The 25,016-nt window shown below is 43.6% G+C and overlaps 1 protein-coding gene across 8 annotated transcripts in view; it reads left to right on the top strand.

Moving 5' to 3' along the window:
• Positions 1–25,016, top strand: part of FRY (FRY microtubule binding protein) — a 645,836-nt gene that overhangs the window by 590,515 nt on the left and 30,305 nt on the right. For all 8 annotated transcript variants that reach the window (XM_075337351.1, XM_075337349.1, XM_075337348.1 and 5 more), the window contains 2 exons: positions 12,687–12,884; positions 21,099–21,260. In XM_075337351.1, coding sequence (XP_075193466.1) covers positions 12,687–12,884; positions 21,099–21,260 — 360 coding nt within the window. The remainder of the gene's footprint in view (positions 1–12,686; positions 12,885–21,098; positions 21,261–25,016) is intronic.

The following is a 25,016-nucleotide window of genomic DNA, read 5'->3' as shown; positions in this document are numbered from 1 at the left end:
TGTGCTGGTGCTGGGGCAGCCATGCTGTAGTGGGGGCTGGGCTGGGGCTGCGGGCAGTGAGGGCTTCAAATAATGGCGCTTGGAGTCAGCGAAGCGCTGATTGAGCTCTCTGCTCAATGACAAGCCAAGATCTCATCATCTCCGTGCGCCGTTTTCCTTAAGTTCCCTGCTAAGAGATCAGTGGGCTGGAGGCGGTGTGTGCACAATATGAGATCTTGAGCCGAGAGCTCCATCTGTGCATATGCCGACTCCGGGCGCCATTATTTGAAGCCTGCAGCACAGGTGCCGCAGACTGTGCACAGGCATTGCAGTGTTTCCCCTGCCTCCCGCTACCCCTCTCCACCACTCCTCGGTAAGCTACATTCAGGTTATTAGACACACCCCTCACTTTCTTTCCAATTTATAATCTGAAAAATATGGTAATTCCTGTGCTTAGATAATCTTATAAATGTCCACCTGCTATGTACTGTGTAATGGCCGTGTCTGACCGTACAGGGGCATGGTCTGATCATACCACAGCTCCTGGGTTGAGGAGCAACAGATTATACAGACAGGGCAGCACAGGATCACAGCAGATTATTTCTGTGAGTTAAAACATTTTACTGCCTGTCTTTAAACAATATTTTACCTCACAGAAATAACTGTGATCCCCAGCATTATAATCTGTAAACTATTTTGCTCTCCTGCCCATGAGATGTGGTATGATCAGACCATGTTCCTGTATGGTCAGACACATCCATTACACAGTACACAGCAGGGCAACAGGACATATATAAGATTATCTCAGCACAGGAACATTTTTTTAACACATGTAATTGTGGAAATTATTTTTATTCCAAGATCTTTTGATTCAAATTAAACTTTTGTCCAATGAGTTGCCCCATTAATAAAGTTAATTCATTAGGTGCCAAATGCTTTGCTAACATTTCTGCATCAGCGAGGCAAAAGGGAAAGCTCTGCAGCCATTATTACATTGTGTGTTCAGTACAACATGAATAATTTGGTGGAAGGTCCTCTTTAATCCTTCGTCCGGCTGAGTAGGTTGAGGTAGTTGTAACTATTTCCGTTTTAAAATTGCAATACATTTTTTTTTTTCCAAAAGCCATAGAGGGCTGAAATTTTGTGACATCTCTGCAGTTTTGGTTTAGAATATATTGGCCAAATTTCAATAAAATATCTCCACCCCTTCCGAGATAAGGGGTCACTGTTAACGTTGTAAAATTATGCAGCCTGACAAAGGTTAAATGATCAGTGGGAGTGTCAGGAACGCCTACGAACGCAAACCTAGTAAAGGATGGCTACAACATATCAAAAGTTTTTGAGATATGTATTTTTTAATTCATAATTTCTCATTTAGAAATGAAAAAAAATTAACTTTAATTTTGGCCAGGGTAAACCAAGCATCTATGAAGCTGAAGTTAATTATCAGTCGCCCCACCTCTACGCAATAAGACGGGCTTCACATATCTGAGTTTCACAGTCTGTGTACATCATACAATTTTCAGACAAGCTTTGGGTCTTTTGGCCCGAACTGAGCATCTTCATAGGCATACATGAAGCTGCTGGGTAAGGAGACGTTTGGTCTGTCAGAAAGCAGAGGTGTCATGATTGACTCCTGGCTCAGCTGGAGCTGAGCCTTTTTTTTAGTTTCACTTCTGATGCAAGTCACGTTAGGGGTTAATCCTTTCTGCCTCGTTCTGGAGGTCAGGCTGCTTTATTAGGGCACTGTTTCTCTTGGACTTCGCCAGTGATATTTCTGGCTCTGCTGTGTTCTGCTCTTGAGTGACCTGTTGTCTGCCCTGCCCCCTCCTGACCTCCGTGTTCACCTGACCTGTTAACCTCCTCTGTTGTCTGTTTCCATCAGTGTCTCTCCCGCTGTCTCCCTGTTCGTTCCTTATCTGTTTACCTTTATTCTGTCTTGTCTTCCCACTCCCCCTTGCTTCTAGGCTCTGATTTCCCGGCTACTGACTATTTGCTTCCCTCTGACTACGTTTAGACTTTGCCCTTGTGTACTTACAAGACCTCATGTTGTGACACGGCTTTCTGACGATTCTACTGCCATCTGGTGAGCTTGACTAGTATTACCTCTGCTAGGGAATTCCCTGCTCATACGTTTCCTCCACTTTTACGCCCCCTAGTGGTTTACCAGCTAACTACCTTCTCAGATAGTTTCAGGAATCCTCTCAGTCCCACATTACTGCGCTGTACTGCTATTGTACATCTTAGAGTACAGCGTGACAAGAGGTCCATACATAAAGTGTGAACACAGCCAAAGGCTGCATCACATGTTGCAACCGCGTTTCATTTTTTGCCAAACACTGTGGTTCTACTGCTGGTGCAACATCTAATTGCAGCCTATGGGTTTCTCGGGAGTGTAGGTCTTGTCCATCTAGTGGGAATCACGGACACTGAAACATACACAAAGGATAGGACCAAACAAGGCAGCAGGATGAAAGTGGTCAAAGTTCCGCCCACTTCGATGGCAATTTTATTTTTTTTAAGCAGGCAACGGACGTGCCACGGGTGGGCGGTGCTTTGGCCGCGCTGCTGTCACGCCACCACACTTACTAATGCGTTTCATTTGCCTTATGTATACATGTTGTAATGTGATTTATTTTTTTTCTATTTAATATGATTAAGATTGCACAATTTAATATACAGAAGTAGCAGAGCTCAATTTGTTCAACGCGCCTGAGCTGCATTATTTGAACTTCCTCATACATTTGTAGAGAAAATGGTGTTTTACAGAATTTTACGTTTTTCAAAAAAAATTACATAATGAATCCATGTGGGTTTGTTTTTTGTTTGTTTTTTTTGTTTCTTTTTTTTTAAAAGGTTTTCAAATTTGAAGACTTTATGAATCAAGTGTTGAAAAGGTTATTGACGCGTTTGTTTGTTTTTTTCTTATTCATTTCTTGTATCATTTGGCTCAATTTGACAGTGGAAGCAGATTCTACAAAGACTAAGATGTCACAAATTTATTTTTTTGCTGAGGTTTTCAAAACTTTGGCAGATAAAAACTCCCAGAAAACTCCACCATATGAACGGCAGTTGAAATTACATGGAGGTTTTTTTTGTGGATTTTTCTAGCTGAGAAAACCATATCAAAAACAAAGAACACAAAGGGGCCAATTCATCAAGCAGTTTTTGCAAAAATTTCAACTCAACTTGAACTTTTTACACCAGTCCCAGCCAACTCTGCTAACTTTTATAAAGGATTGGATCAGGAATGGCCACGCATGGCCAAGAAATAAATTGTAATATGTGCCACAATAGTGGCATACATTACAACACAAGTGCACCCCACCTTATTGGTATACTTTTCTGGGGATGGCACGCAACAATTGAAAGATGTGCCAAACTCATAACTGCCCTATTGCAGATGATTCCTTACACGCCTATATAAAGCCTGCTTTACACGTTGCAATTTCGCATACGATATCATATGCGATTTGCAACGCCCCCATCGTATGTGTGGCACGTTCAATTTGTTGAATGTGCCGTACAAACAATTAACCCCTGTCACACGTACTTACCCGTCCATACGACCTCAATGTGGGCGGCGAACGTCCACTTCCTGGAGTGGGAGGGACGTTCGGCGTCACATCGACGTCACGCGGCAGCCGGCCAATAGAAGCGGAGGGGCGGAGATGAGCAGGACGTAAACATCCTGCCCACCTCCTTCCTTACGCACTGTCGGTGGGAGCCGCGGATGGAGGTAAGCTGTCGTTTAATGTTCCCGGGGTGTCACACACTGCGATGTGTGCTGCCTCGGGAACATTGCACAACCGCACGTTCAATCTTTGAGGAATGAACGACGTGCATGCGATGAACGGATTTTCGTTCAATCGCAATTGCACGAAGGTTTTACACGCTACAATCATACTTACGATGCCGGATGTGCGTCACTTACGACGTGACCCCGCCAACACATCGTAAGATTTATTGTAGCGTGTAAAGCGCCCTTAACTCTTGAACTTCCATTCAACTTCCATTCCCGTAATGAAAACATAACTCCACTTTTTGGATAAATTGGCCAGATTGGCCCTTTTATTAACAAACATTACAATAATAATAAATATTTACACGCTAGGGAGGTTCTTGGAGCCCCAAATGCCTGACGGACAAGCAAATATTATTTATAAACCATCCAGCGTTTTGCCCAGCTGCAACCATAAGCTCGGGGGCACTACTGTTGCCAGAAAACCCGACTCTCAGGGGACCCCACCCAGGAGAGCCCAAAGTCCGCCAGGCTTCAAAATAACTGGGGGAGGGTGGTCACCATCCACCCGATGTACCACTCCCCCACCCCAACTTTTCCATCAACTCCAAGAACCTCTTTCACTTCCGCTCACTGAAATGACCCAAACAAAAACAACACTAGAAACCATTACCCATGCTCCTCCCCCTCCAAGAGATTGAACATAGGGTGGGAGGGCGGGACCTCCTTCTCTGCTGGTGCCACGCGCCATTGTGGTGGCCTCCCCCTCCCCTGAACCTGTATATATTCCCACCCCTTCTAACCACCCCTGGACATTCGAACCCACCCCTTAAGCTCTTGACCCCACAAAAAGCCCACTCTGCGCCCTGCAACTAAATTAACACCTTGTTGCCCTGCAAAGGAGAGTCATGGGTCACTACGCCCATGGCTCTGTTTTGGCTCCATTCTGCCTTTAAAGAAGCACGTGCGTCTTAAAAGGGTTGTCCACTACTCAGATAACCCCCTTCTCAATTACTATATTCCCCCAATGTAAAATAAAAAATGCCTGTACTCACCTCTGGTGTGGGTGCCGCTTCAGCAATTTTGGCACAAGGCCTTCCTTGATATGTTACTTGAGCCCTGCAGCCAAACAGCAGCCTCTAATTGGCTGCTTCACTCTCATTTCTTTCAGACATAACTGACATCTGAAGGAAGTCAGCATAAACAGCTCTGTCTTCTTCCGGATGTCCGTTTCATCCGCAGCATTTGAGTGTAAAGTGGCCAATTACAGGCCATCAGCTTCATGGTTCACATGATATAACATCATGGAAGACCCGGCACCAACATCGCCGGAGCAGCACCCACAACGGAGGTGAGTATAGGCTGTTTTTATATGGGGGAATATAATAACTGAGAAGGGGTTGTCTGAGTAGTGGACAACTCCTTATAATAAATTTGGTGCATCCTACTCCAGTACTCCCTTCATTAAAGGGAACCTGTCAGGTGCAATATGCATCCAGACCCACGAGCAGTTCTGGGTGCATATTGCTAATCCCTGCCTAAATGTCCCTGTATCTAGTATCATACATAAAGAGATCTTTAGAAAAAGTATTTCTAAAGATCTTTTATCATATGCTTATGAGGCCAGCGACTGGTTGCAAGAGCATTACTTCCCTTGGCTAGTCGCCCCCTAAGCAAGTTAGCACACCCCTGTGGGAGTACTAACATGCTAATGAATTCGCAGCATCAGAGGATGGTCTCGCTCACCTCTTGGCTGCCACTGCTGGTTTTTGGCTCAGTGCACATGATCAGAAGTCCCGGACTTCCAGTCATGCGTACTATGAAGCCGAGTGTACTTGTCCCGGCTTCAGACTGGTGTAGTGCGCATGACTGGAAGTCCGGGGATGTTCTGATCTTGCGCATTGAGCCGAAAACCAGCGGTGGCAGCAGAGAGGTGAGCACGACCATCCTCTGCTGCTTATTCATTTGCATGTTAGCACGCCCACAGGGGCGGGCTTACATGCTAAGGGGGCCGACTAGCCTAGGGAAGGGAAATAATGCCCTTGCGACTAGTCCCTGACCTCATTATTATATGATAAAAGATCTGTAGAAATACTTTTTCAAAAGATCTCTTTATGTATGCTACTAGATACAGGGACTGTTGGGCAGGGATTAGGAATATGCATCCAGAACTGCTCGTGCTTCTGGCTGTATATTGCACCTGACAGGATCACTTTAAGATTGGTGTGCTGAAAAACCAAGTAGATCTGCAATACTTTAAGGCCCTATTACACGGGCCAATAACTGTTAGGGGATCAAGGGGTCCTTAATACGATCTTTTGGTCCCCATACAGGATGTATGTTGTCCCTGTCCAGGCTGGTGATAATTTTTAATTTTTAACCCCCTAAACAATCGAAACAACCGACTACTAATCAGTTTAACTGCGTATTGACAACCTCCGCTCTGCTGCATACAACAAACTGAGCTCTGCCATCTCTATATATTAAATTCAGATGATTTTTTTCGTATAATGTTGTGTTTTCATTTATCTAAGTGGCTTTACTATATCTGTGTTGTACTATGGTGAACATATTCCATGGAGACTGAAAATGGTTTTTCTTCTCATTTTTTGTTTTGTTCTTACTTGTTGTATCTGCTAACCAGGAGCTTCAGGTAAGATAAAAGTCATTGTCACCATGAAAGTGTTTCCTAACATTCAGCCACTGTATGTGAGTTTCCTTCACAGAGCACATGGAGATCTTAAGGCCTGTTCCCGGGGGCCATGTTTTTTTTTGGGGGGGGGGGGATGCATGAACGGTGCACCTAAAATATGATATCAACCGCATGAAAATATTTGCTGTGGTTGTGGCTAATGATTCAGTGATTCTATTCGGGGAGGGCGGGCGGTACATTCCTGGCCGCTGCGGAAAGAGAGCAGAGGTGGTGACTGCTGGAATCCACGGACGAGCCCATTAGAAGATGTGGGAACAGGAAAAAGAGTTGTATGAGGACATGATGTTCTTTGGGTGGAAAATTAGGTAGTAATGTTTTATATACAAAGTATTTAAGGAATTTTTATACCCCATTCAAATGCCGGAGAAAACTCCTTATGGAATAACGTCTAAACGTCTGAAGTCTAAAGTCTGCATTCATTTCTTTATTTGGAAAGATTCCACAAAAGGGCAGACGAAAATATTTTAATTTAGTGATTGAAATTAGAATTTGAGAGGATTTAACAAACATAAAAAGTTGTAATTTGCGCAATTGTTTTTCAGATAGGTCTCCCGCTCTTATTTTAATGTGGGGAAATGTACCGATTAACCCGCATTAATTGCTCAAAATTGACACATGACATTTGACCCGCGACCTTGATCTCAAATTCTTTTCTCATAATCAGGAATTATACTGTCTTGCCTAAAGGGAACTTTTCACCAGATTTGGTGACTATAACCTGTGGTTACCACCAGTGGGCTCTTATATACAGCATTATAGAATTCTGAATTTAAGAGCCCAGGTCGCTGTGTATAATGTAAAAATCACTTTTATTATACAAACCCAGGGGGAGGTCCAGTCCGATGGGTGTCGCTGCCCTCCAGTCTGCTGCCTCCTCTCTGCTGCGATTTCCGTCCTCCAGCCCAGTGTCGATGATGCATCCTACGTCATCCATACTGGCCAACATTGCGGTCTTGAGCAGGCGCACTCTTATCTGCCCTGCTCAGGGCAGATCAAAGTAATGTAATGCACAAGCGCAAGGAAATTTTAAAGACCACTCACGCATGTGCACTACAATACTTTGATCTGCCCTGAGCAGGGCAGATCAAAGGATCTAAGTGTGCCTGTGCAGGAGCGCAATCCTGGACTGTGTGGATGAGGTAGGACACATCATCCATACTGGGCTAGTTAGAAGAAGGGCAGTGATCGCCTCAAACAAAATACGCCGGACCGGAGAGCATCGACACCTGTCGGTCCGGACCACCATCTAGGGGAGTATAATAATAGAGATTTTTACATTCTAGAGAGTGGACTGGGCTCTTATATACAGTATTCTAAAATGCTGTATATAAGAGCTCACTGGTGGTGGCAGTAGCTTATAGTCGCCAATTCTGTTGACAAGTTCTCTTTAAAAAGTTTCAATGTAATTTGAGCCAAATTCATCATTAAAGGGCGACAATTGAAAAATGCCGAGTGTTGGAGTTAGTGAGTAATCTAACCATTTGGCGCACATTATTGTATTTTTGATATATGTGGGTCAGTATTTTCGTGTCCCCTTTTTATTTGATCTGGGTTCCTCTCTACCAGGCACATTCTTTTCCACTGTCAGGTTTACATAGGCAGATTTCTGACCATGTTGTTCATGAAATGATGATGAAACAAATAGTTTAAAGGGCATTTTGCACGGGCCGGAGCAAACTGCATGAGGATGAGCAATCGTTAATCGGTCCCTATGCAGGTTGCATATTGTCGGTTCCACAATCTTTGACAGAGTGATTTGGGTTATCTTTTAGTCACATAACTGATGTGCTCAGCCAATGAATGAGCGTTTTCTTTTTCGTTGGCTGATCAACGTAAATTTTATGACCAATGGTTATAAATAAGGGTTGTTATGAATGCTGATTAAGGTAAATGGGCCCTAGGTGTAAGGGTGTCATTAGCTAGGCTTTATCTATGAGTTCTAGAGACTGGAGTGGAGAAGACCATGCTCTTGTAAGCCCACTTCTCCCATCTGTCACTGCAAAAGGGGGTCTGGTGGAACAGGAGCCTCCACTAGTGATGAGCGGACTGCTCGGTAAGCGTAACGAGTAGAGATCGGTGAATAGTGAAATATTCAGGTTCAGATTATTGGTACCGAATACTTCCAGAGTAGAAACATGTCCAGCAACATGTCGTGTAGAATGTCAAACGACATTCCCGAAGAGGTGATTCTGGACATTATTCTACTCAGCTAAAACCTGGTCCGTCACTGCCCTGGACTTGCTTCCTTCCACATTGTCTGCCACGGTGAGCTGAAGTTTTTCTTTTCCTTGACTTACTATTATTATTCCAGTATTCGTCATGAATGAGGAAACCTAATGCAAGTCAATGGGGAGCCCAAGCAATTTTCTTGAACATTTCTGAGAAAAATGCTCGGGTTCCCCATTGATTTGTATTAGGTTTGATATTCAGGACAAATACTGGAATAGTATTAAGTATTCAATATGAATAATCTGAACCTGAATATTTCACTATTCACCCATCACTATAACGAGTATATCGATGCTCGGGTGCTCAGTACTCGTTTACAGATTATAACGATTTACAGAGTGTAGATTTTCCGGAAAAATGCTCGAGTTCCCCATTGACTTCCATTATATTCGGTAAACGAGTACTGCATATCAAAATACTCGTTACACTTAATGAGCACTGAGTAGTTCGCTCATCACTAGCCGCCACCCAAAAAATGGTGCTGAGGTTACATATACCCCTTATTCCCTCTGCTCTTTGAGTCAATTAGTACTAATAGAGACTTGTGGTCATTAAGAGTCTACAGCAAAAAAATAATGACCCTCTCACACAAGTCGATCCAGGACATTACTACTACGTATCGGCTATTTACTAGCTTGTTTGGACATACCACCAGAGATCTACGAGCACAGAACCACCATTAACACATTGTTCTGCGCACGCAGAATATCATCATTTTCGGCAGCACATCTCCTGGTTATGCACAGAACGATGTGCTGCCGAGAACAATGATTTTTATTCTTATGTAAAAATCATTGAACAAGTGTTTTACTTGTTTGTTGGGTGACTGCTGTCCTGTTTAGAAAGGCCTATAATCAGGAACAAGTTTTCCTACAAATGTCCATTCGCTATTGACTGGTCTAAATGGTCCTATAGTTCATGCTATTTAGCTCGTAACTGAGAATGATGGTACATCTACAGAGATCACAATGGGCCTTATTTATCAAAGCTATCTAATAGTGAGACCATCTTTGTTGCCTGTGTCCACCCGGACCTCTGATTTCCATACTCTATAGCATTTTACGTTGTTGAGTGTTGGTTGCTATAGGCAACAGACCACTAGTAGTTGTTGTTGCTAATCACAAACAAGAGCTCAACTCTCAAAGTATACTGAGAAACAAAGAAAATTGCTACGAGCAACAAGGATTTTCTTATTACAGTTTTAACCCCTTATTTCCTCCCCTTCTTCCAAGAGCCATAACTTTTTTTTTTATTTTTCCATCAATATTACTATATAAGGGCTTTTACAGGACAAGTAGTACTTTTGAATGAATTTATTAATTTTACCATATATTGTACTGGAAAAGGGGAAAAAATTCCAAGTGTGGTGAAATTGCAAAAAAAAGTGCAATTTCACTTTTTTTTAATATATATTTACCATGTTCATTATATGGTAAAACTGACCTAGCAGTATGATTCTCCAGGTCAGTGCAAGTTTGTAGATAACAAACATGCATAGCTTTCTTTTAGACTTTCAGACGTCCGTGTTTAATGAGGTACAAGCCACACTCATCAGTATGGTCATACGTGGGTCATGCGTGTGCAACGTGTGTATGTGTCGCGCGCGTGCCATACGTGTGACATCAGTGTGACACGTACCGGAATAAACACGGGTTTTTGAAATAAAAAAAATTTCTATATTCACCTGTATCCAGCGCTGTTTTCTTCGGCTCTGCTGCCTCCTACTTTTGACCCCGCTCATTATATTCATTGATTATTCACTGCACTGAGCAGTTGGAAGACAGAACATTGCAGGGACAGCACCGTTAAAGACAGGTGAGTATTCAGCAAAGCAGTGTGTGTGGAGTGACGTCCAGGAGGTCATTGGAGTTCCCAATGAACTCTGATGAACACGTGAAGTCACAGTGGTGACGCCTGCTGTAGCACGGGTGTCGCGGGGGTGTTATCAAGATGTCATCAGATATATAGCTTGTTTGGACATACCACCATATATACTAATCCATTACTGTATAGAATCCCCCCCCCCAATGACCACCTGGATGTCACTGCACACACACTGCTTGCTGGATACTCACCTGTCCCCAATGGTGTCCCCTCAGTGCTGTCACCGCAATGCTCCGGCTTCCAGCTCCTCAGTGCAGTGAATATTCAGTGAGTATAATGAGTGGCGGTCAGAAGCAGGAGGCAGCAGAGCCGAAGAAAAAAGCGCTGGATACAGGTGACTATAGAAAACCTTTTTATTTCAGAGACCCGTGTTTTCTCCCGTATGTGTCACACTGATGTCACACGGAACACATCACTCTGCGATCCATGTGAAAAACGGACATGTCTCGGTGTGTGCGTGCAGGGCCACGAAGGGTGTCACGGTCCATGTGAAAACACGGATGTGTGTGTAACTCCAGAGAATACCATGGGTACTTCTGGCATCCATGTTAAGAAAGGATGTGCCACGTACCTGAAACACAGACATCTGAAACCGGCCTAATTTAAGTGGTAAAAAAAATTCAGAAGTTTGTAACAAAATTGTCTGGCGTTTTTTTTCTTGTTTTTTTTTTGTTTTTCATTTTTGTCACGCTGTTTACCAATCAAATTAATTTATTTTAGATTTTGAACACAACAATGCCAAATATGTGTGGTTTTTTTGTTTGTTTAATTTTCAATGGGGGAAAAGAGTTGAACTTTTTGGGGTTTTGTTTTGTTTTTTTTCTTCCATATTTTTAAAAACTTTTTCTCCATTTTTTATTGGATTTACTAGTCCCCTTAAGAGACTTGAAGCTGCAATCATTCTTTCTTAAGCTATACATAACAGTGCATGAGCACTGCTCTGTATGGCTGAAATCATGATGTCCTGTGAATGCTGGCTTTCTGACAGCATTCGCAGGAGGATCGTAATGACAGACACAGTGGTCATCGGCTGACCCCTGAATATCATGGCAACCCATCGGCGCCCTGTGATAATGTCATGGGAGTGCCGATAGGATTAGGGAATGGTGCGTTGCCTGCCAGACTGTGTTAACTCGTGCTGTCAGAGATCGACAGCGGGATTCAACTGGTTAACAGTCACAGGCGGCTCTCCGATCCATCCACGCCTGTTAGAGGAACATGTTGGCTGATTAGGTCAGCCGACATGTGCAGGGAAACGTGTGGGGTTCGGCATGTGAGCCCACATCAAAGGCAGGAAAACAACCTTTGACGTAAATATACGTCAAATGTCGTGAAGGGATTAATGAAAGAGGCCCATTATGATTTCTTCATTTGCATGTATACCATCTGTCTCGGTTATAGTTTGAGTTATGGTTTTTCCGTAGGTATTCAGGTTTTTAAGCCATTTAATAATTTTCAGATCAGCCAACATGCTCCCGATATAATAATTCTCTAATAAATATACTAATCCATTACTGTATAGAATCCCCCCCCCCCCAGTAACAGCCGGTCTTGTAAGAATGGATGATGTGCTGCTTCCTGCATTTGTATGGCTTTGTATAAATTTCCTTCTCCGCACAGTAATTAGTGCATTGTGAGGCACAGGAAGCTGTATCCCCGTAGTAATATCCCACCCGCTGTGTTTTCTGCCACCCGTCCTGATCCTGCACCCAGGTCCCTACGACCCTTAAGAGACGACAGGACCTGTATGTTTCCAAAATCTCTGCAGATTGTCATTTCACTCATGGTGAATATATTACTGGCCCCCTCCATGCTGTTGGAATACCCTGCCCATGTATTTGCTGATCCAGTGAAAATACAAGAGCTTTGAAGAGTAGCCAAGGAAACATACTATTCGTATGACTTCTAATTAAACACTTAGCTGTTGGGTGGGTCCGTATGGCTGTCCTTTAAAGCAAGGAATGGAACGTGCAGATAGAAGCACAGCCGTCTGGAAGGGTACGCCGACGTCCTACAATAGAGAGACCCTTTACTGATGAAGGACATTAGAATACCGTAAGGTTCTTTATTTCGTGTAGGCTTTTTGTGAACATTCGCTTCTACAGCTTTGTCACCAGCCTGTGATATATATGATTTCAGGGAGAAAGCATGGATAATTTCAACTGGGGAGTTCGGAGACGTTCTCTCGACAGCCTGGATAAGTGCGATATGCAGCTCCTGGAGGAAAGCCAACTCTCGGGAAGCACACACAGCCTGAGCAAAATGAACCAGGACGATTCAGATGAATCCTCGGAAGAAGACCTCACCACAAGCCAAATCCTGGAATCCTCTGACCTGGTAAGTCCAAGGACGAGGATATGGGAGAAGGAGCTGAGCAATCAGCCAGAACAGAGAGAATCCATTTCACATTTGTGACTGTACTTTTCTCTCTCTCCATAGAGGGTCATCATGTAGACGGCTGCATCCACATGTCCATAGGGTACTGTGAAGTCCAATTTTTTTTTTACTTTTAATTTTTTTTAACGGACAGCACACAGACGTATGTCCTATTGTGATCCTCAGAATAGGACATGCTCTGAGTTTCACAGATCTCATTAGCAGATCTCTGAAAAGATCCAGTTTACTTAAAGGGGTTGCCCACTACTTTTACATTGATGGCGTATCCTTAGGGGCACTTTGCACACTACGACATCGCAAGCCGATGCTGCGATGCCGAGCGCGATAGTCCCCGCCCCCGTCGCAGCTGCGATATCATGGTAATAGCTGCCGTAGCGAACATTATCGCTACGGCAGCTTCACATGCACTCACCTGCCCTGCGACGTCGCTCTGGCCGGCGAACCGCCTCCTTTTTAAGGGGGCGGGTTGTGCGGCGTCATAGCGACGTCACACGGCAGGCGGCCAATAGAAGCGGAGTGGCGGAGATGAACGGGACATAAACATCCCACCCACCTCCATCCTTCGCATAGCCGGCGTGAGCCGCAGGACGCAGGTAGGAGATGTTCCTCGCTCCTGCGGCTTCACACACAGCGATGTGTGCTGCCGCAGGAACGAGGAACAACATCGTAACATCGGTATTTCCCAATTAATGGAAATGACCGAGGCTACACCAATGATACGATTACGACGCTTTTGCGCTCATTAATCGTATCATAAAGGATTTACACACTCCGATGTCGAGAGCGACGCTGGATGTGCATCACTTTCGAGTTGACCCCACCGATATCGCACCTGCTATGTCGTAGTGTGCAAAGTGCCTCTTAGAGCAGGTCATCAATGTCTGATCGGCCGGGTTCCGACACCCCGCGTTCCCGCCGATCAACTGTTCTTGGTCCCAGCAGCGGCAGGTGGCCGGAAATGCTCAGCTCCGGCACTGTTCAGTCTTCTGATAGTGGCCGCGGCCGGATACTGCACATCCGCCTTCAATTGATATGAATAGGAGGCAAAGGTGCAGTACCTGGCCGCAGTCACTATCAGAACACGGAACAGTGCCGGGGCTGAGCATTTCCAGCGGCATTCTGCTGCCGCCAGGACCAAGAGCAGCTGATTGGCGGGGCTGTGGGGTGTCGGACCCCGGCCGATCAGACATTGATGACCTGTTCTAAAGATAGTCCATCAATGTAAAAGTAGTGGACAAAACCTTTTTAATGTTTTTTCCATTAAAAGAAAAATGGGCATCGCATGAACATTTCACACAGGTGTGTGAATGCAGCCTAAAACTGATATTTTATAGTCACTAATCTAAATAATACAGTAATAGCAGATTTTGTATTAATTTAATAGTCCTTTTTTACAAGGAGCAGTAAATGTACATACGGTAGTTATTGTGTCCTTCTATAAACTACAGTTGCACATAAAAAAAATAAAAAAACAGATCACTCTCATTACCAAAATATGTACTGTACTTAAAGTGCCACTTTGATTTTTGTTTTTTCAGTGCTGGAGTGGCGCTCTAAATCTAAGCCCCCAGCACTGTGTCGTATACTCCCCTTCCGATGGCTTCACCTTTCTTCAGCGCTGCTCTGATCCCGTGGTCCCATCTTGTGAATGTAACTTCTCACTGTCCGAAAGTCTATGAGAGTCAGAATAAGGCTCTCTTAAGCCAGCTTTACACGTTGCAATTAGTTGTACATTCGCATTTGCGATGTGACACGCCTAGGTTGCATACGGGATCTTAAGAGACTGCACATAGGTCGTTCATTTGCTGTCACACGTGCGTTAGTAGTCTATGTTAAATTGATCAATTTTGTGTGCGATCCTTTAGATCATGTGCTCTGTGACGTATGCATTGGGCACCCTTTTTTTTTTTTTTTATTTATTGACTTGCCAAGCGTATGTACTGTGTAGGGATGCGTTTTTACTATGTCATCTGCCATTCAGCTCTGCTACATGGCCGCTAACAGCAGACACAGACAGCCATGTAGCAGAGCTGAATGGCAGATGACAGCAGACACAGAAAGAGCCGCACGATCAGAATGAACTCGGGTTAACTTCACCCGACTTCATTGTCATGCTGCGTCTCTGTCTGTGTTGCGTCCTGATTAGCGGTCACCCGTGAAGGACTCACCGGTGACCGCTAAACTTCTGAGTAACTGAATTGAGCAGCCCTCTCTCATATACTCACCGATCCCCGATCTCCTGCGCGGCGCTGCACGGCATTCACACTGCTCCGGCGGCTTTTACTATTTTGAAAAAGCCGGCCACTCATTAAACAATCTCGTATTCCCTGCTTTCCCCGCCCACCGGCGCCTATGATTGGTTGCAGTGAGACACGCCCCCACGCTGAGTGACAGGTGTCTCACTGCACCCAATCACAGCAGCCGGTGGGCGTGTCTATACTGTGCAGTGAAATAAATAATTAAAAAAAACGGCGTGCGGTCCCCCCCCAATTTTAAAACCAGCCAGATAAAGCCATACGGCTGAAGGCTGGTATTCTCAGGATGGGGAGCTCCACGTTATGGGGAGCCCCCCAGCCTAACAATATCAGCCAGCAGCCGCCCAGAATTGCCGCATACATTAGATGCGACAGTTCTGGGACTATACCCGGCTCTTCCCGATTTGCCCTGGTGCGTTGGCAATCGGTTTAATAAGGAGTTATTGGCAGCCCATAGCTGCCACTAAATCCTAGATTAATCATGTCAAGCGTCTCCCCGAGATACCTTCCATGATTAATCTGTAAGTGACAGTAAATAAACACACACACCCGAAAAATCCTTTATTAGAAATAAAAAACACAAACATATACCCTCGTTCACCACTTTAATAAGCCCGAAAAAGCCCTCCATGTCCGGCGTAATCCAGGATGGTCCAGCATCGCTTCCAGCTCTGCTGCATGGAGGTGACCGGAGCTGCAGAAGACACAGCCGCTCCTGTCCGCTCCGGTGTATATATATATATACACATATAGTGTGTGTGTGTGTGTGTGTGTGTGTGTGTGTGTGTGTGTGTGCGCGTGTGCGTGCGTGCGTCTGTGTAACAAGACGTGAATTCCAAACTATGCCATGGCAAAAATAGAACCGGTATTGGAAACCTTGGGCTTGGTGAACAAAACGAGGCTGAAGGAGAATTCATTGACTTTTGTATGACAAAGTAACCGGCCATCTTGAACACCTTCAAAATCACAAATTGATACTCTACACATGAACATTACCAAATAGGGCATATAAGAATCAGATCGGTTACATATGTGTTCGCCAAAGATGGAGGTTTTCAATCATTACCACGAACACAAGGCCAGAAGCTGACTATGGAGCTGATCATGAACTTTTGACAACCAAGATTAGAGTCACGGTGCATAAACGGATTAGACGACAGGTCGTTTACAACTTCGATTTGACCAACATACCTGAAGTGGTATGGAATGGTGTGCTCTGAATTTATACCACTGGACCTCGATGAAAAATAGCCTAAGGAATTATGGACACATACTGTATAAAGAATATTATTACGGAAGAAGCCAGAAATACACTAAACAAGAGGCAGAAAAGAACCCCGCAACCATGGTTAACAGAAAAGACCCTAAAAATCATCGAAAGACAAAAGGTAACAAGCAGGAAACAGAATTCTTCAGTAAGACATTTTGAGCAGACAAAGAACTTTATTACCAAATGATATGTACAGAGGTGGAAAATGAACATCTGAAGGGCAAGACCAGGAAGGCACCAAAGATGAACGAAATACCCACTCTCTTGGTTCAAACTTTTGTTGTATGTTGAAAGACACCAACGGGAACAAACTAACTGGGCCAGAACAGATCAAGAGAGATGGAAAGAATACACTGAGCATCTTTAGGGTATGTGCACACACTGCAGATTTGGTGCAGAAATTTTCTGCATGAAATCTGCACCTTTTGGCAGAAGAATGCACCTAAAAACACATGCATTTTTGGTTCGTTTTTTGGTGTGTTTTTTTCCCCCATGTGTTTTTTTTATGAACTCAATAGCTGGAAGGGCTAAAAACGCAAAAAAAAAAGCTCCAACAATTGACATGCTGCAGATTTTTTTTTCTCCACCAAAATCTGCAAGGAAAAAAACCCAACATGCACACAGCACTTCATAAAACTCAGACTTTGCTGGCTTCAGGATAGACATACAGATTTCTCAAAAAAACGCATCAAAAAATGCATCGTGTGCACATAGCCTTACAAGAATGACTCCGTAAGACGGGAAGAAACTCAGACTGGAAATGATAGCGAACCAAATATCTACATATTGAAAGACAAAGTCATTGCTGCAATAAAGCTTCTCTCAAAAAAACAAAGCAACTGGATGTGACAATATTCCATTATAGCTAATAGTCTTATTAAGCAGCAGTTGATGTCCTCACACACATGGGTCAACAGATATGGACAACTGGTAAATGTCCTGGTGTTTATTTCTATTCTGAAGAAGGGAGATGCTACCAACTATAGAAACTATTTGACTATTGCGCTCATACTTCATGCCGGCAAAATACTACTGAAGATCCTAAAGAGATGGCTACAGCCTTACTTTGACAAAGAGCTGCCGGAGGGACAAGCAGGATTCAGAAAAAGTAGAGGAACAAGAGGTGTAATTGTTAACATTAGATGGATAATGGAAAAGGCCAAAGAGTATAACAAGGAGCTCCATTTTTGCTTCATTGACTACAGCAAAGCCTTTGACTGTGTTGATCACCAAAAACTTTGAATATCATGAAGGATATGGGTGTGCAGAACCATCTGATCAGCCTCCTCAGGAACCTTTACATTGACCAAGAAGCAATACTCCAAATGGAACACTGTGACCCTGCATGGTTCAAAGCGAGGTGTCAGACCAGGCTGCATCCAGTCACCATTTCTTTTCAATTTATATGCATAAGCTAGTTTCAGGACATCTGGGCTTGCTGAAAAAGAAGGAATTAAAATTGCTGGATGTATCTTCAACAATCTTTACTATGCAGATGATACAACATTGATAGCAACAAGCGTAGATGGATTGAAGACTTATTACGAAGTGACAAGTTGGAAAGCTCGACCAGGGGACTTCTACTGAATACAAAGAAGTCAACGATATTGACTACTGCCATGTACTACCGAGGCACATTTGAAATGGATGACGACGAACTATCAGTTGTAAAGGACTTCAACCTACTCGGATCAATGATCACTCAAGATGCAGAGATGACACCGGAAGTGGATAGGTTCTTCAGATCAAGCAACATTTCCCTGGTGATGAAGACACAGCTTGTACATAGTCTGGTCTTTTCTGTAGTCTTCGATTGGAGGAAAGAAAATTTCTACATCAGCATAGAAGACGGTTCTTCACGGTAAGAGCAGTGAGGCTCTGGAACTCTCTTCCTGGGGAAGTGGTGATGGCCAACTCACTGAATGAGTTTAAGAGAGGAATGGATGCTTTTCTTGACAGCAACAGTATAGAAGGTTATGAATAACATAATATTACAGGTAGATAGTTGACCCAGATTAGGAGTCGGGAAAGAATATTTTACGCTAAGAAGAAAATTGTCTCCTACTCTGTGGGTTTTTACCTTCCCCTGGTTCAACACTGCAGAACAGCGGCACTGAAAATAGGCTGAACTAGATGGACATAAGGTCTTCCTTCCGCCTTACAAACTATGTTACTATGTTACACATATGGATGCAAAATCTGGATGATGAAGGAAAAAGTCAGAAAAAGAATAAACGCCTTTGAAATGTGGTGCTCTAGATGGATGTTATCAATACCATGGATAACAAGAAGAACAAGAACATTAATTTTAGAACAAATCAAGCCAGACATGTCACTCGAAGCAAGAATCGCCAAGCTATGACTTGCCTACTTTGTACACATCATATGAAGAGAGTATTAACTGGAGAAGGAAATGAAAGTCAGAAGAAAAAATAAGACGAAGCGGAAGACCAGCAACCCTCTGATTGGTACTATCAAGAGAATGGCAGAGAAGACCCTGGTGGACCTATCTAGGCTGCACAAGATTGATCTTCCTACAGAGCATTCATCCATCAAGTCGTCATGGCTCGAGATCGAGTTGAAACCCATTAAATAATATGTACGGTATATTTATATAATGTGTGTATATAGATGTCCAATAAACAATTTAGTTTTCAAGCCCCTTTTACCTAAAGGCAATATGGATAAATCCTGTGTTTTGCTGCAATGAATGGTGCTAAATGATAAATGTATGTTAATCTATTTATATAGGACAGTGACGTGTATGATGACTAAATGTACTGTTGTGATGGCGCTGCAGAGGAACCTGAAAACAATTAGTCCTATAGAATCAGTATAGATTGCTGATTTGATAGGTTCAAAATCCAGTGTGGAAATAAGTAGTCCGATGTTCAGGGAACACACTCTGGCAAGCACTGTGGGCTCCTGCAATGAATGACCTGAGTCCTGGCTCTTGACGGGCCTCTTGTGATACTTACTCCAGTGCATTTCGAAAGCACACATCGTTTCTTTCTCAGGGCAATAATTGAGCAGCTGAAACAAACTGACAATCACCCAATGAACAAGCTAAATGCACTTTCATTGAGTAAAATGATCTTTGGGTAAAGGCCGCTTTACACGCAACGATATCGCTGACGCGATGACGTTGGGGTCACGGAATTCGTGACGGACATCCGGCTTCGTTAGCGACGTCGTTGCGTGTGAAACACACGAACGACCGTTACCGAGCAATTTTACTTACCTGATCGTTGACACGCTGTCAATTTCCAAAATATCGTCGCTGTAGCAGGACGCAGGTTGTTCGTCGTTCCTGCGACAGCACACATCGCTATGTGTGACACCGCAGGAACAAGGAACAACCTCGTACATGCGGCCGGCCACAATGAGGAAGGAAGGAGGTGGGTGAATGTTTGTCCCGCTCATCTCCGCCCCTCCGCTTCTATTGGGCGGTCGCTTAGTGACATCGCTGTGACGCCGAACAAACCGCCCCCTTAGAAAGGAGGCGGTTCGCCGGCAACAGCGACGTGGCTAAGCAGGTAAGTATGTGTGATGGGTCCGAGCGATGTTGTGCGCCACGGGCAGCGATTTGCCCGTGATGCACAACCGACGGGGGCGTGTACGCTTGCTAGCGATATCGATAGCGATATCGCTGCCTGTAAAGTGGCCTTTAGGGTATGTGCGCACGTGTGCGTATTGCATGCAGTTACGCTGCGTTCTGCACCGCAGTGTAACTGCATGCGTCCTGCGTTCCCTGCACAGTCTATGGAGATTGTGCAGGAGCCGTGTGCACGTGGCATATTAGAACGCAGCGATTCGGCTGCTGCCCGAATCGCTGCGTTCTAAGAAGTGACATGTCACTTCTTCCGTGCGGTTTGCATGCTGTCTATAGGGAGAGGCAGCATGCAGAGCGCACGTTCTCTGCCGGCACCATGCGCTTCAGAACAGAGCTTTTCAGCTGCGCCCTGAAGCGCACCTTTTAGGTGCGGTGCAGAGCGCACACGTGCCCACATAGCCTTAGGAACCAAAAAATTATTGTTCCCGACGCAGGACTTGTGCTGCTGAGAATAATGGCAGCGTACGTGTACTGAAGGATCTAGATGTCTGGAGGACTTAGCGACCTCCATTATCTATGCATTACGTGGTGCACCAACTCTCTAGAATGTGTAACTCCTGACAATCTAGTTACTTTCCAATATCCACAGTTTTTTCATGTCCTACAACTATATAGGCAGGCTTTTCCTACTCCTTAATGCAATGTCTCCCGTTAACCACCTTCTATGTTCCCCAAAACATGACTCCCATTTACCAGTAACCCACAAACTCCATGTACTTACAGACTCTGGCTGGAGGACTGACTTATGCAGTTTAATGTACTGCAACGTTTTTATATGGCTGGTCTAATGTACAAGACAAGCCATTTTTACCTATTATGTATCCTCACCCCCTATTTCCACATAAATTGGAAGCTCTTGTGAGAAGGGCCTTCACTCTTTGCCTTTACTACATTGTAATGCTTAATTTCTTTATACACGTTCCTCTGTTGTACTACAGTGCAGATTATGTTGGCGATATATCTAAAATTGTATTTTATAGCGTAAAACTCACAATGTCTTTATTTTCTTCTCGTAGATCATAAGCCTTTCTCCTTCAGAAGAGACAAATCACATGGAGTCTCCTTCCACATCATGTGACACAACCTCTGCCGATCCCCATTCCCTTAACACAAGAACCTCTAGTTTTGATGCGTCTTTGCCTGAAATCACTAATCCACTCTTATCTGAGGATCATAAGGTGATGGAGTTTTGGTAGAACTCAAATGTTGGCCATGGCTGAATGACTGCTTTTCCAATCTAAAATTATAGCAGGAGACTAATCTACTGATTAAAGGCCATACTGTTAGGCCATTCTTTCCTGGAGAGACCACGAGACAGTTCTGGTCCTTTCTAGCAATAGAAAGTTTGATTGATCATTAGACTAACCTCGGTGGCTAATATTGGTCTTGGCCTCTGCTAGGAACTATGCTTTGTAGCATATTTCACATGTATATAGTTTTTGGGGGGTAATGCAGAAGACGCTAAATAGTGTCTGGTGATGCCTGTTGGTCTTGCGAAAAATCTCCTCCATGGTCTTTCGCTATGGACACTTGAAAGTCATGAAAGACCTTTTTTTACAATTCTTTTTGTATATATTATGGATCCAATCCATATCTGTAGCATTAATAATGTAGAATTGGCAGACCCACCAAGCCCCCAGGTCTGTGGTGGTCACTAATAAAGTTCACCTTAAAGACAAGTAATTAACGTTAATGAATGGGAACATGTTCCTTGAAATGTTGATTACTGAAAAGGTTTCTGTACTTTTATTAGTAATAATGAATAATTGACTTGAGTAATTTATTATGTAGATATGTAGCACTAAAATATTGCCAAATTCGTAGAAATCCTATCAACTTAAAACTTTTTTAATAAAACCCCCCCACAAAATATTAACCCACACCAAATTGGAGTCCTGGTAAAAGTCAACCCAAGGTCCCAATTCTGCAAAGTAATAATGTTTTTGGCATCGGGGGGAACGGTAGCAGCGGTTTCACCAGTGTCCTGATGCTCAGACAGCCTAAAGACCCCTCTATCATTATTTTTATGGTAGATGGGGGGCCCTGTTGTCTTTGACCTGTCTATAATAAGTCAGTGTAAAATCCTTTTTCTAAATTTGTAGTACTCTATTTTTATAAATCTATTACATGTGAAATATGAGTGCGCCATGATGATCCACGTCGGTGCTCGGCTTGTTCACACTTCTGCATTCCTCATCTTAACATATGACGCTGATCCAGCTAACATAGCCCTGAAGTGATTTTTTTTTTTTATTTTGCATGTTGGACTATGAAATACATAAAGCTAGCAGGCACCGGGCACAAAATGCTTTTTATGATGTGGGTTGCATGTCCTCTACGTGATTTCTTTTCCTATGTGGGAGCCCATTGTGCACAACGCACATTTCGAATTAATTCATGCCGTTTTGGCACAATATCAGAATATTAAATTCTGACCACAGTATTTTGCTAGATTTGCACAAAAGCTGCTCTATGCTGCTGTTTTGAAGGCATTGGTGCATTGAAGACTCGATTCTTTCATTTTAAAAGGTTGGTGAAAGTTGATCAATGTTTTCTTTCCTATATATAAGCTGTTAGCAAATTGCAGCCTTCACCCCGACAACGTGGTACCCAATGGCTGATTTCAAGCCTAGAAACAAGGGAACGTTCATAGCTTTTGCGGCAGTCACATAATGCCGGCTGTGTTTTTCTGTTCTGGCATACTGTATTTGGCATGAATTGGGATGGGCTTAAACATAAGTGATATATATGTAACAATTGAACAGCTATATACAGAGTGCATGGATTTGCAACTTTTGGTATTTAAGAGAACTGCTTCCTGTTCTCATCCTCCTAATGTTATTTTTATTATATTGGTACTGAACTATTTTATGTGCATATATAAACTTGTTATTACAGAATTTTCTAATTCAGTTTTAGAGCAAACCTCTAGGTCCATGAAGAATTTACCCATTTAAACCCTCGCTAGTCCATCCCTGCTGCTCCGATGCTCCCCCATTTTTCCACGGACTTTGTTTGCAGCTATAATGTTCTGTCCGCACATATGGGCACAATCAGTGGCCCCAGCAGCGTGGCCTTTGCTCCTTTTTGTTAACTTGGCTGTAGACATCCAATAAGCACATGACTGTTAAAGTCGATCACTTTTGGGACGTTATTGCTGCGGGCAAGTAAACAAAGACTGGCAAGGAACACCTAAGCACTGGCCATGGAGTGGCAGGGGTTTCTTTTTTTATTGCATTTCTTCCCGTTTTGTCCTATTTTTTTTTTTTTCCCTTGATCGTGGAAACTACCTTAGGCTTTGTTCATACGTTGCATATTTGGTGTGGATTTTCTGCACAGATTTATTGTGTAAAATGTGCAGCATCTTACAGTAGCACCAGAGTGGATGCGTTCTAACTAAAACGTGTTTTCCACTATTTTTTATATTTATAGCCTATCTATAGGATACGTCATCAGTATAAGATCTGTGGGGGTGCGGCACCTGGATACCCCACCGATCATTTGGTTTACAGTGCTGGCATTGCCTGATGCGATCAGTTACAGAGCTGTACAACACTGCTCTATCAACTATATAGTGGCCGCTCCCAGACACTGCACACAGGCCCCTATTAAAATTGCAGTGTCCCGCTGCAACCATTAAACAGTTCACAGAGCTGTGCTGTGCAGTGCTGCTACTGTTCACATCCGGCCAGCATCAGGAAGAGCTAATTGGTCGGTGTTGGAAAATGCTTTTAAAATATATCATGAAGAGTTACAGAAACTCTAGCAAGTATGTGCATTGTGCAGGACGTTAAGTAGGTAAAAAAAAGTGTCTAACTTGCTCAACTGTACCCTAGTAAGGAAGTTTGAGTTTTTCCACTACTAATGTGATCCCCTTTCTTTTATCCTAACTCTTCCTAACTAACACTTTCCTAATATACTACTGCTGTCTACTCTGCTCTTGTAAACTTATCTCCAAGAGGCTCGAAATTACCTTTTTTGTTGTAGTTTTGATCCTTCCGGCTGCAAACCAGAATTGGACCAACTGACCAGGGCACGTCACTGTTGGGGACTGAGAGGAGAGTGAAGTATGATCTAAGCATGCATGCCAACACTGCTGTCACTCAGAGAGGCAGCCCCGCCTCCACCAGTGATGTGGCCTGCTCAGTTGGTCCGATTCTGGCCTGCAGCCGGAAGGATCAAAGCTACAATAACAATAAAAGCATTGTAAGCCTTGAAAGCCTCTTTGAGATAAGCTTACAGGAGCAGATTAGATAGCAGAAGTATATTAGGAAAGTTTTAAGGTACCGTCACACATAACGAGATCGCTAGCGAGATCGCTGCTGAGTCACGGTTACTGTGACGCAGTAGCGATCCCGTTAGCAATCTTGTTATGTGTGACACCTACCAACGATCAGGCCCCTGCTGTGAGATCTCTAGTCTTTGCAGAATGGTCCAGGCCATTTTCTTCAAAGGCGATGTCCTGCTGGGCATGACACATCGCTGTGTTTGACTGGGCCTTTAGGAAGAGTTAGGATAAAAGAAAGGGGATCACATTAGTAGTGGAACACCTCTAGAAGATAAAATTGCTATAGTGTAACTGAAAAACTGCAATAGGGGTATAAAAACTTACAAAGGGAAGCAACAGACTATGTGGTTACGCAAGTTTCCTACTGGAACTGCCAAATTTGTTTCTGTAAAAGTCCCTTACAGATGTAAACAGTATATAAGACCTGTTTACATTATAGTTGGCAGTCTACACCCAGAAGCAGCCAGTAATCATGTGGTCTCCTTGCTAGCAAGTCAGTAAAAGAAACTTATGCTTCGAATTCAGATGTCTTCGTTTCTTACTTGGTAAAAGATTGAAATTCTCCTGCCAGCGGGGGTTCGTCGTGTTGCACCTCCACCGATCTGATATTGGTCTCTCCTAATGATTCTCCATCATTATAAAAAGT

The sequence above is a fragment of the Anomaloglossus baeobatrachus genome, chromosome 2 (genome assembly GCF_048569485.1).
Source record: "Anomaloglossus baeobatrachus isolate aAnoBae1 chromosome 2, aAnoBae1.hap1, whole genome shotgun sequence".
Lineage (NCBI taxonomy): Eukaryota > Metazoa > Chordata > Amphibia > Anura > Aromobatidae > Anomaloglossus > Anomaloglossus baeobatrachus.
This window is presented reverse-complemented; position numbering and strand designations above follow the sequence as displayed.